The sequence below is a fragment of the Pyrus communis genome, chromosome 15 (genome assembly GCF_041283825.1).
Source record: "Pyrus communis isolate YQ-2024b chromosome 15, ASM4128382v1, whole genome shotgun sequence".
Taxonomy (NCBI): Eukaryota; Viridiplantae; Streptophyta; class Magnoliopsida; order Rosales; family Rosaceae; genus Pyrus; species Pyrus communis.
Genome location: NC_142579.1, coordinates 9,883,029 through 9,895,298, shown reverse-complemented (window position 1 = coordinate 9,895,298; position 12,270 = coordinate 9,883,029). Strand labels below are relative to the sequence as shown.

The window sequence follows — 12,270 nt, the reverse complement described above, 5'->3', positions numbered from 1 at the left end:
CTCACTGATACATTTCATCACCACCAAGCATCCATAAGCTTAAGCTTCGTACGCTATCATCGTTTTCTTTGTTTTTTTTTTTTTTTTTTTTTTTTTTCTTATTTTTTTTTTCGGTAAACTGGATATTCATAGCTAGGGTTAAGCCTAAACAAGGCAAACACCAAGCAGTACAGAAGATACAAGCCTTGTAAGGAGCTACAAGAAAGACAGACGTCGCTATCGCCCCCCACAAAGCCTAGATTACCTAATGTGGACGTGGCAAACCGTCATTATGTAATACATGAACCAAGGAGGATGGGGGTCTGTCAACCCACGAAACATCGCACATCTCCTTCGACTTCTGCGATGTTAACAGGTATGTTGCATTTTTTGCAAGGGCTTGTAGCTGAAGTGGTTTAAATCTTACACTCTTATCCTTGAGAATCTATTTCAAATTCACCTTCTCATATCATTCGTTAACATAAAAGTATTGGGCTGTGGTAACAACTACCTAAGTTTAAACCAAAATTTAATTAACTTAATGAACAGGGTAAAATGGTTCTTAAATTTGATTTTATTTGGAATATGATGAGCAAATAATATGAGTTTGCTATGGCAAGTCACTCTTCAAGAATGAACACCCACAATTTGGGCAGAATTCACATCATTGGGCTGGATTCTGGGCCGGGTTAGTTGACGGGTAAAATTTCCAAAGTCGGTTGAAAAAAACGGTCGTCGTATATCGCCGAAGTCTCTCGCTCCATCTTCCTCGTCTGTCCTTCATCTTCTTCCCCCAATTTCCCTACAAAATCGACTGCTAAAAGCTTCAATTTTTTCCTCCGACGATTGTCCAACCAGCATTCTCATGGCTTCAGGTATCGTATTAATCTCTTGAACCTTCAATTTTATCACCTTCCATCGGATTCTTCAACCGTCTAATTTTCGCGCCGTTTTCTGCAAATGATATGCTTTTGTGTAGTTGTGCGAGAAATCTGATTTAAATGTTGAATATTTTCGTTAAAGTTTAGAAATTTTGGGGTTTCGCATCGTGGGTAGTGATTAATTTTCGAATATGCATTGTGCTCTGTGTGTTTTCGGAATTTTCGAAGACGAGTTGGAGCTGGCATTCGTTTACAATTCATTAGCTGGTTGTGAAATTGGAAAATGAAAGGACTTTACGAGTTTCCGGAGTTAAATTTTGGTTAAAGTTTGCAGAATATTGAATTCGACATGTAAAGAAAAGTTTGATTTGACCCAGTTATTTGAGCTGGTTTAGCTGATATCAATGAATGGCTATCTGTTGCAGATTTTGCCCTGAAGGTTCCAGCTGAACTTGAATCGGCTTTGCGGTTGAACGCGGTTCAGTACTACATAACCAAGAGGCCGTGGCTTGGTAAATACTTGTGTCCGTTACTTTCATGCCGCTTTCAGCTTATGCTGCCCCAGTTTTAGTATAAATTTAGTTATGTTATTCTCTGATTTTCTGATTCAGATCTTTATGGAGTCAATGTGAGACCTGTTGCACCGATTGGAAGTACGAGTAGAAAAGTACAAGTTGATTCATCGCTTTTACACCGTTGCTTGCCGGATGAGCTGCTGTTTGAGGTATCATCTGTGGATAAATAGCTAGTTAAAATTTTGATCAAGTCCTTAATATAAAAACATTGGTAGAGTTAGCAATGATGAAAATAGAGTATTTTTTTGAAATTTAATGGTATTATAAAAGATGTAAGAATTTTTACATCCCTCGGAGATAACCGAAGAAACTGTGATTTGAACTTCACTATTCTAAGGATGATTGATAAATTTTTCAAATTATCTTTTTCCCCTAGATATAGGTTTTATTTTACTTTGTTTTACTTTAAAGGATGAATTCTTGGGACTGAAGTGTGACTATTCTGGATAGTTGTGGGTATAACTGAAATAGGAGATTGAGCATGGGTGGTAACATGTTGACTTTCCGTATTTTGGTTAAAAAGTGAGAATATTTGTGTGCAGGTTTTTGCACGAATGACCCCATATGACTTGGGAAGGGCAACTTGTGTTTGTCGAAAATGGAGATACACTATCCGTAACCCTGTGTTTTGGCGCAGTGCCTGCTTAAAGGCTTGGCAGGTATAATGGTGTTAGCTTTAAAGTTTGGAGTTTAAATTTTACTCCATGTATATGTTGGATTTTAAACTGGGTCTTCTTTCTTAAGCTCTCTGGGGTGGTTGAAAACTTTAAGATTTTACAAACAAACTACGACACTTCATGGAGAAAAATGTGGCTTCTAAGACCAAGGGTTCGCACTGATGGTAAGATGCATTTGTTTCCTGCCTTCCTTTCTTCTTTCTTTAAAATTTCATCACAATGTGTGTTTAAATGTAGACCTTGTACGTATGCAATGATGCCTCCCTTTTTTCGTTGTTTAAAATTTAATCACAATGTGTATTTAGATATAGACCTTGTACATACACAATGATGTTATTTCTCCAATGTCAGATCCCCCTCTCCATAGGACTTATCTGTTTTTCACATCTCAGGTCTGTATGTGAGCAGGAATACCTATATCCGTGCCGGAATTGCAGAATGGAAGATCAATAACCCAGTTCACTTGGTATGCATATTTTCCTTTTTAGGTTTATCAGATGCCTATTAGTCCTGTGTCTTACAATGCTACAATGTTAGAAAGGGAGTTTTCACTTTCCGATTCTAAATAACCCAGCCCCACTCCCTGTTAAAGGCATGACTTGATCATACATCCTTGAAAATGATTCCCATTGTGGATGCGTATATGTCATCCAAGTACTTAAAACCTAGTTGAGACTATGGAAGTGTAGCTGCCTTAATGCTTATTATCATGCGTTGATTGGGAAATCGTATATTCAAACAATGGTAGTTGCAAAGTGGTCTTTTTGTGTAATTATTTCCAGCAGTTTGGAGTCATTGCTTTTCTTTTGCAGGTGTGCTACTACCGTTACATGCGATTGTTTCCTTCTGGCCGATTTCTCTACAAGGTTGGAATTATCTGAAGATTTCATAATAAATTTTTTTATTAACAATAATTATACAGATCTGATTGGCCCTATTTTCTTCTCTTCTCTGCACTATCAGAATTCATCTCAAAAACTCAAGGATGTAGCGAAGTTCATGAACATCCGTGGAGCCAGGGCAGACTGTGTTTTCAGTGGCCATTACACTTTGTCAGATGATAAGGTTAGGTTATGTTTCTTCAAATCAGTTAAAGTATTCTTTAAGTTTTGGATGTAATTTAATTCGAACAGTTATTGATTTTAGTGGAGTGTTTACTAAGCACACATACTCAACTACTCTTCTACCTTGTTTAGTTTGCATCTTAAATTTTTCTTCTCTTTCATTGCAGGTTGAAGCTGCTGTTCTGTATCCAGGAATGCGTCCTACTGTGTTGAGAATCCGACTAAGGTATTGCAATTGCTTGCATAGCCTGAATATCTTTCATTAAGATTCTAAGCTATTATTATGAACACAGTGGACTGCATTATGTCATAAGGAAATGCAAGCTGGTAATTTAAATGGATTTTTAACGAAGGCATGTTTATCATATTACATAACATCTTCTGTTTTTGTAGCCAAAAGGGGTATGTATTTGTGGGCTTTTTTTTCCGTGAAGTATCTAGTTAAGGCTTTGAAATGGTGCGGAGTGGGAGTCTTTATTTTTTGCATAGTTTCTAACTTGCCTGCTTCTTATATAGGTTAAGAGGAACAACAACAGGAGCAAACAATAGGATGGATTTACTGTCACTTGTTACAAGTGGTGTAAACAATAATGAGGTTGGCGGCCCTGATGAGGATATCCTCGGGGTGGTTGAAGGTTGGCAGGACGATGAGACTCACAACCCAGATGTGCCGGCTGTCTCGCACAAGAGGGGTCTAACACCTTTTGTCTTTGTTCCTTTTGAGGAGGTACATGTGTTTCCTCCTTTTCACTTTACTTTCAGTAACCAAGTCCCTTCTCATGTAAAAGGCTTTTGTGATTAATTGTTAAAGTTCTCGGTTTGGTGTTTTCTTACAATCATTGAGTCTATTTTCTTCTTGTCAGATCTAGAAAAGTTTATATGATTCCCCTACTGAAAGCAAAGAAATGTTCACAAGATATATTGTTGTGATTTCTTACTTTTTTTCTGTGAAATTGTTGGTATTTGTTTCGTTTGTGATGTAGGTAGAGACATCATTTCTGAATCTGCCGGTGGAGAAGATGGATTATTTTGTACCAGGCTGATGCCTTAACAAAAGAGTATCTGCTATGTACATACATTGTATAGTCATAAGCTTATAAGGACACTTCCAATTTCTTTTACAATGTTGAATTCAAGCGCGACGGCATCAAACATGTTCCCAGTGTGTGCTCTTGCTTTTTTGCTTCTGGTACTGTCTTGTTGGAATTTTATGTACCGAAACATAAATGTTATGCCGAATATGAGTTGTATTCTTGTTTTCGCTTCTGGCGTTAACTGCAGTCTGTATTACCGAAATTTGATGTACCAAAACATATAGTTATGTCGAATTGGGTTTGTTGTAATCTGTTGATATAAATGGAAACGGTGAATAAGTGAAGTACTCTTCCTATGTAATTCTGTTCGTATCTTTTCATTTTAGCGCAGGGGCGTTTGGGAATACTAGGTTGGAAGCGCTTTTGCTCATTTATGTGTTTTTATTATAAGCATAACAAAATCTTTATACAGCACTGCAAAGTGCTTTTAGAATCCGATCCAAAAGCACTTTGTTGTTTTAGACAAATAGTTTTGGTTATTTGAGCTTACACGTTCAGGATTTTTGTCACTCATTGACGGTCAGGTGGTGGCATTGGATGTCATTACAACATATATCTAACCGCCGTTAATGGGTAATTGTACTAAGTACATGAATGCATTATAAGGTCATCTCTAATGGAAATGGCTAAAGGTTCAAAAGCTAAAAAATGATCTAATTTGTCTAAAAACTCATCTACCGATAATTCTATTGAGCCCAAGCTATTATTTGACTAAAAAGACATCAAACTGGCTAAATGTAGCATTCCTGTTAGCCCTTTTTTTGGGGGTCCAGCTCCCTAGTTGCAATAATTAATCCAAAATCAACGGCTAGATTTGAAAACATCTAACGGTAGTTTAACTAAATTATCCAATAAATTTAAAGTATAAACTTAAAACCAATAAATCATTGAAACGGTACATGAGTATGGCCTAACATTGCATTCAAAAATAATTCTTCTAGGACTACAATTCTAGACGGGGCTATGTTTAACGCTTTCGGTTGAAGATGGCCTAACCGGAGTCCGGTAATGTTATCATAGTTAACCACAACACCACCACCACCACCACAGCAAAAGAAGTGAATGTTTTATTCATAAAATCTGTTATTGAAAGTACTAGAGCGCAGAAACTTGTTGCGGTTGATGGAGAAGTGCCAGCCCTGTACGCTTACAAAACAAACATCTTCTTCACTAGCTACAGCTACAAGTAAACTAGTTATTTAAATGCTCGACTTCATCTCTCCGGGTGCTGCTGAGTACACATGAGAATTCCAGGATGGGTTCCGTGGGAGAAAAGTGTCCTGCCAAATCCATAAAAAACAGTAAGCATATATCAACCTTGTAAAATAACACAAGGAGAATACCCACAATTCTTTTATGATCTCAAAAGTAAATCCTACACTAACCCTCTTAGTACCTTTCTCATCCCTCGTTGTCACATGATAAGCAAGATACTTCTGATGTAAATAATGTAATTTTTCTTTTTTTTTCTAGGGTCATATACACGCGGTTGTAACAAAAAAAACCCCTTTACTTGGGAGAAAAAGAAGGATGATGAGAAAAGAAAAAAAAGAAAGCGTTGCCAGGGCACCGACTGCTAGTATACAAATCGCGAGCAGGGCTATCGTCCGGGGTACCAAAAATATTAACGTACTTTATGTAAGTTTATGTTATATTCGTATAAATAGTCAACATTTTGATTAATCATCCAAGTGTTTGCGGTGGTATTTGCTACATTTATAATGCATGAGTTAAAGTGTTCGATTCCTTTCTTTTTCTACAAGCACCAAATTATTTATCAGTTAATTTTAATATATATATATATATATATATATATATTAAAATAAAATAAATATAAAAAAAGAGGTATTCTTCAATTTCCCCTGAACTTGTGAGCATTGGCCAATTTTCCCCCTCAACTCTCATAATTAGTCAATTTCCCCCCCCTCAACTTTAATTTGACCAATTTCCCCCCTTAACTCTCATAATTAGTCAATTTGCACCCTACTATTATTTTTATTTTTTTTTAATTTTCCATATATTCTTTTTTTTAATTTTCAATCTTTATAATAACTTCCAACAAAGTACTAAAATTAATATAAACTCACCTGCATAATATAGGGTAAAATGTACAAAAACATAATACAATTAGTATGTGATATGGGTTGATTATAAGAAAAAGTTATGAATCGGGTTTAAAGCATGTAGAAGAAGAAATAATAACAAAAAGAAATAATAATCCTAAACTCATGGATCAAACCTATTTCAATAAAATGGGTTATTCTTAATAAGGAGTCGAAAATTATGAATAGACTAGCCATTTTTTCACTAAAGCTCGATTCTCCGCAATTTACTTGAACTTAGCTTTCACTTTTATAAAGAAAATTGTATTCACATACTTTTAATTTACACATCAATCTTTTTCGTTATCAATTTTGTATAGTCAAAAATCAAATAAAATTACTCCATACTGATTTATTATGACTAATAATACTATTTATGATAAATTGTAAAATTCTAAATTTTAATCTATTTGTAATAGGATAAAGATATAGGAACATGATTAACATACATCTTATTTAGTTTCTTACACACACTTGTTTAATTATGATCAAATTAAAAAATTCACAGTAGCGTGCAAATTGACTAATTATGAGAGTTGAGGGGGCAAAATTTCATGAATCATCAAATTAACATCCAAACTCAAAACTTTGTCATCTTGAATTTTTACAACCGTGCTGCCGCCAAAAGGTGCAAGTGTTTTTGTATACAAATTAGGCTTTAATTTTATAAATTGAAAACTAAAAATCAATGAGGAATTGATGGAAATACATTGCTCGTCTTGGATCCATTACTCAGCAAATAGGAATGAACAAGACGAGCGTTGCAAACCCTATAACATGACTCAACTCACGCGCACAGCACGTGTACAACTTAAGACACACAGCTGCTATAACATATTTCATTCATATAGCCTATGAGCCAGTTCTAATCTTAGCAGTTGATTACAAACAATAACATAAGAACAAATAAACCCATAAATTCAACATTTAGACAAAACATAATCGGCACAAATAATTACATGTTTTGTACAATTCTAGAGTTTTGAGTGCCTTCATCTCAATATATAGCTCTTCAATTTATTTTATTTTAACTTTTAATATTGACATCGTTTATGATCGTGCTCCCAATTCCCAAAGGGTAAAAGAAATGACACTTCTTCATTTGGCTTGGGAATATGCCAAATTCCCAGCTTTCCAATTCTTATGAATTAATCATTAACACCCAGAAATCAATCCCAAAAAAAATGAAAAAAAGGGATACTTGATGCCATAAAAATTTAAAACTGAGACAACCCCAGTAAGAGGAATTGGGGAGAGAGAGAGGTGGAGTCTTACAGAGACGTAGGAGCAGGTGGGGATGACGGAGAGGGAGTGGGACTTGGCGTGGTTGAAGGCGGCGACGCAGAGGAGAGAAGCCAGACCCAAGCCTCTCTTGGAAGAAGGGACGAAGGTGTGGACCAAGTCCATCACTTTCCCCTTCTCCCTCAGCACGTACTCGATGTACGCCTCATGGTCCTCTGTCTCGAACCTCCGCTTCCCTGAATTCCACACTATCTTCGGACCCTCAGCCTCCGATGAACCCGCCGCCGCTGCTGGTGGTGCTGCCATTTTCTCAATTTATCCTTCTGCTGTGTGTCCGTGTATCCGTGTGTCGTCCTCTATCTCTGCTCTCTTTCATATAAATACCAAAATGCCTGAAAACTCTTGAACACGCTTCTGGCACGTGATTAATGCCTTCTTATTAATTTTCGCTTGGGTGAAAGAAATTTTTTTTTTTTTTTTTTTTTTTCTTTTAACAAATGATATTATCTAGTTATCTACACTAAGAGTGGGAGAATGAACTAAGCCTAACAATGGGTTAGCAATAATGCGTTTCAAATTCTCCTTTGGACGAAAATCAAATATAAAACATTTCACTTACAAATGAAAAAAAATATCATTGACCCTACGTTTATCACTGAAGATTTGGACTAACCAACACAAAAATTTTTTTTTTTTCCTAAGACGGTGGGTTTAATCTTTTTCATTGAAATGTCCATGTTGAAATGTAGGACTTTCGTGGTTAAATTTTGGTCGGTTGTATTTCTGTTGATTTAGTTGGATTGAATTTTAGCCTATCTCATTTAGTGGAATAAAGTATTTTTGTTGTTGTTGTTGGGTTGAATTTGATAAGCTAATAGGTTGTACATCCACATTCCATTGTTTACTTGAATTTTGTTCGCCCTTGTGTTTGGTTAAGCACTCTTCATGAAAAGTAAATTCCTTGTTTACGATTTGTGTAGTTTTAGTAACGTAAGTACTTCGATTGCCAATCACAAGATGCTTTACAACATAACGAATTAGAGAAAGTGATGGTTAGCTGGTACTTGATATGTGTTGTTTAGAGGAATGTGAGTTTTTCGTCGGTCACAAGATGCCGATACTTCCATGGTAATGAAATAAGCTGTTGTCTTTCTTGGTTTTGGAAGTTAAGCGGAAAAGCTCAAATGAAATAAGTTCGGGATTTTTACCCTTTTAAGTTTCGCATCTCCCTCCGATAATTACTGGTTTCATCATTAAATATAACGGAACGTAATAGTAATATGATCTTCAATTTATCATTCACAAAAGTTAAACTTTGAACCTTTCACTTGCAAGTAGAATATTTTCTTGCTTAACAATAATGAAGAAAAGATACTTAATACTACGATCTAATGATACTCATCTCCACTTAGGTTCAAATCTCGAATCTTAGTGTAAATATATCATAGTACTAGTGACAATGAACATTTGAATTACTTTACGTTAAAGTTTTTTCATTATGGTGGGGTGAGTTGAGAAAAACGAAACACATGTGATAACTCACGTAATCAGGGATTAAGATTGATCACAATGAACAAGATCTCGTTAATTAATCCGTCCATTCTATGGGTCCATTCTATGGGTCCATTCTATGGGTTTAAGATCCCAGAATATCAGTGTAAGCCTAAGAGAGTCCAAACAGCAGAGCATGCGCAGACTACTAATTTCATTGTCGATACGTGCAAAAATAATCGACCACCTTCATCTCAAGAATGTTTCGTCCCTTCATCTCATCCTGTTTTTTATCCTTTTTTTTTTTTTAATTTTATTTTATTGTATTTTTTAAACAAATAATATTATTTACACTGAGGGATGAAAGAGTGGACTAAACCTCAAAATGAGCTAGCAATAATACAATCTAAATTCACCTTTAACGAGAATCGAGTCATTAACTAGAAGTATGCGCTGAGGGATCCTTGGGCCATCGGGTCATTGACTGAGCGCATCCATTGCTCCAGGAATATCATATACTGAAGCGTAATAAAACTTTTGCCAAGGATCCTTGAGCAAACAACTATTCACTTAACCACTTACAAAAGCAAAAGGGGCGTGCTATCCACACACCCCTTTTTACTTCTCACACACCTCTTGTTAATTTCTGTCCGTTAATCTTCTTCATTTCATCCGATCTGACGATCAAAAATTAGAAAGGTGTGTGAGAAGTAAAAAAATGTGTGTGGATATCACACCCCAAGCAAAATATCGAAAAAACCAAACGTCTTCAGCAGGGTGGAGTTTTCATTAACTAATCTGTCCTTATATGAGGAAGGAGAAAATTAACATTCGGAACAATTGTTTCTTCATAACTACAAGCATGGTGCGGTTTAAATAATGTACTTCTAACTAAAAATTATCCAAGTTTTATAGTGATAGCACCATCTTAAAGGAATCGAAATAATACAATCTTCAAATAATATAGAGGAGCAACAAACTTGACTGCCTTAATCGGCGCGAGATTGCCCTGATCGGGATGAGAGGATGATCCCCACGATCAGACCGTACAAGGCAAGAGCTTCAGCAAAGATGAGGATAAGAATCATACCAACAAAGAGCTTTGGCTGCTGTGCATTAGCCCTGAAAAAAAAATACAAAACAAAATATGAAGAAAAATATCATCCACTTGACATGTTATGATTCTTCCATACAAGAGCGATTGTTGTAACCTTGTACCTTTGAAAAATATCATGAGAAAGAGGGAGTAAAAATTCAATCCCGTGCAAAAACAACTGAACTAAGAAGGAACAGAGCTTTTGAAAGCAGAGAATCCAAACAATGACCAACTTTATTGACAATGAAACAATTGTCTAGACAACAAAAACTGGGATCTTCTCAACCAAGTGTCTTTCAATTCCCTGCTGGTGCTGCTGCGATTATTGTTTTGAGCCTTTTGACGCATTAACATATAACTCAAAGTTTGCAATTCGAATAACAATCGCGTCACGTAGCCCCTAGCTTTCACAGGAAGAATGGCCCTTTAACCAGACAGCCTCACACTTGAGCGCAAACACAAAATTAAAATGCAGAAATAACACTAAATGCAACCGAACTGCATTCACCTATCTCCATGGAACTAAATGTGAATAGGTTGAGTCTTATCAAAGTACCCAATACTCAATAAAAACGTGTTTCTACATAATTACCACATAACTACATTCCACATTACGCAAACAAATAACCACCGACTTTTTCTAACAATTGGCACACAAAAAATCTACCCCCTCTCGGCCTTCCCTTGTAGTATCTCGATTAATGCCACTTTCAGAAGAGCTTTCATTTAAAGCCCGAGTGCTTCTCGGTATCCATCTAGCAGCCCTTATCGAACTATTTTGTGATTTCACCCAAAAGCTCCCAAATTGTTACATTCAAAAGCTTTGTTGGCACTCCAAAAGACACCCTTAATCCTCTAGCATTCATGTCTTTCTTTCACCCAAATTTTCTCTTCAATTACATCTAAAAACCAATTACAACATAATCTTACAATTATGACTAACAAGAACAACCAAACAAAATGGGTTTAGTCAAATCCCGCTAAAACTACGAAACAAACAAGAATTAATAACCAAGAGTGAAAGGGTTACCGGACACCGGCGTCACCGACGATCCCAATCGCCATTCCGGCGGAGAGGCCGGCCAGACCGCAAGCAAGGCCAGATGACAAGTGAGCATACCCATCAAACAGATAATAAGATTTGGCCTTTGGGTTGATCCCGGTACTAATAATCACAGCTATGATAAGCCCATAGATCCCGAGCACTCCAGCCATAACCACCGGAACGATCGATTTCATCACGAGCTCCGGCCGCATCACTCCCATGGAGGCCACGCCCACGCCGCTCTTCGCCGTCCCATAGGCGGCGCCCATGCCTGCGAAATCATGAGAAATTCGAATCGAAAGATCAAAACTTTGAGGAAAATAAACGAAATTGAAAAGCTTTGAAGAAATCAAATGAGATTACAGGAGAAGACGAGGGCTGCGGCGGCGCCGAGGAAGCCGAAGAAGGGAGCGGTTTCGTCGCCGCTGAAGGTAGAAGAAGCCATGTATCCCTGACTTTGTGTGAGTGGGGGTGCTTGGGTTGCGCGTGCGAATCTGAGGTTTGGATGAAGACGACGAAGCTCTGTTTTCAGTTGTTCGATAATGAATCGAATTCTGTCTGGGGATTTTAGAGAGGGAGAGAGAGAGTTGAACTGTAGGAGGACGGTTGATTTTTATTAGAGTGGTTCGCGGCTCGCGGTAACTTATCGTTGCAAGTTTGCAACCAACTTTTTACTAATCACACCTTCCAAATAAAACAATTAAAAATAAGACAAAACTTGGCTGCTTCAGATAGTACAATTCAAAAGGAAAATGGTGTAACCTCCACTTCAACTTTCCATACTGCACAAAATTTGCCAAAAACAAAAAGAAATATCTTCCAATTTTTTCTTCATGTTGGAAGACGCCAAAATAATAGGTGGATACTCCACACCTCCAATTTTCCATTTTACAAAAAATCTACAAATGAAAATCCTGCTCAGTTTCCATTTTGTTTGGCTCTTTTATCTTGTGAAAATGCATGAAAATTTGTTGTTGATTCCTGCAAACAAAAAGTCAAGCAGCTAAATATGTAATAGGATCAA

The 12,270-nt window shown here is 36.7% G+C and overlaps 3 protein-coding genes across 3 annotated transcripts; 1 reads left to right on the top strand and 2 right to left on the bottom strand.

Moving 5' to 3' along the window:
• The first annotated feature begins 701 nt into the window (after positions 1-701).
• LOC137746628 (F-box protein 7) lies at positions 702-4,571 on the top strand. Its single transcript, XM_068486636.2, has 11 exons — positions 702-854; positions 1,286-1,372; positions 1,472-1,584; positions 1,978-2,094; positions 2,180-2,276; positions 2,505-2,578; positions 2,925-2,978; positions 3,076-3,177; positions 3,344-3,402; positions 3,693-3,903; positions 4,160-4,571. Exons 1-11 carry the CDS (start codon positions 845-847, stop codon positions 4,217-4,219), a joined length of 984 nt encoding a protein of 327 aa, XP_068342737.1. The 5' UTR covers positions 702-844; the 3' UTR covers positions 4,220-4,571.
• A 748-nt stretch (positions 4,572-5,319) lies between these two features.
• LOC137717606 (acetyltransferase At1g77540-like) lies at positions 5,320-7,984 on the bottom strand. The gene is made up of 2 exons (XM_068457024.2): positions 7,648-7,984; positions 5,320-5,550 (listed from the first exon to the last, which is right to left on the bottom strand). The coding sequence occupies exons 1-2, from the start codon at positions 7,918-7,920 to the stop codon at positions 5,470-5,472; spliced, it is 354 nt and encodes a 117-aa protein (XP_068313125.1). The 5' UTR covers positions 7,921-7,984; the 3' UTR covers positions 5,320-5,469.
• A 1,887-nt stretch (positions 7,985-9,871) lies between these two features.
• LOC137737576 (V-type proton ATPase 16 kDa proteolipid subunit) lies at positions 9,872-11,856 on the bottom strand. Its single transcript, XM_068477110.2, has 3 exons — positions 11,610-11,856; positions 11,232-11,517; positions 9,872-10,227 (listed from the first exon to the last, which is right to left on the bottom strand). The coding sequence occupies exons 1-3, from the start codon at positions 11,689-11,691 to the stop codon at positions 10,095-10,097; spliced, it is 501 nt and encodes a 166-aa protein (XP_068333211.1). The 5' UTR covers positions 11,692-11,856; the 3' UTR covers positions 9,872-10,094.
• Positions 11,857-12,270: the final 414 nt, after the last annotated feature.

Excerpts from the sequence above, each read along its gene's own strand:
- LOC137746628 (XM_068486636.2), top strand. Across the intron at positions 1,585-1,977 it reads CGGATGAGCTGCTGTTTGAG|GTTTTTGCACGAATGACCCC; the intron begins GTATCATCTGTG and ends ATTTGTGTGCAG. Across the intron at positions 2,579-2,924 it reads TCAATAACCCAGTTCACTTG|GTGTGCTACTACCGTTACAT; the intron begins GTATGCATATTT and ends TTTCTTTTGCAG.
- LOC137717606 (XM_068457024.2), bottom strand. The coding sequence starts at position 7,920 with ATGGCAGCACCACCAGCAGCGGCGGCGGGTTCATCGGAGGCTGAGGGT. Across the intron at positions 5,551-7,647 it reads CCACCTGCTCCTACGTCTCT|GACACTTTTCTCCCACGGAA; the intron begins GTAAGACTCCAC and ends TGGATTTGGCAG.
- LOC137737576 (XM_068477110.2), bottom strand. The coding sequence starts at position 11,691 with ATGGCTTCTTCTACCTTCAGCGGCGACGAAACCGCTCCCTTCTTCGGC. Across the intron at positions 11,518-11,609 it reads CGCAGCCCTCGTCTTCTCCT|GCATGGGCGCCGCCTATGGG; the intron begins GTAATCTCATTT and ends ATGATTTCGCAG. Across the intron at positions 10,228-11,231 it reads GTCGGTGACGCCGGTGTCCG|GGCTAATGCACAGCAGCCAA; the intron begins GTAACCCTTTCA and ends TTTTTTTTTCAG.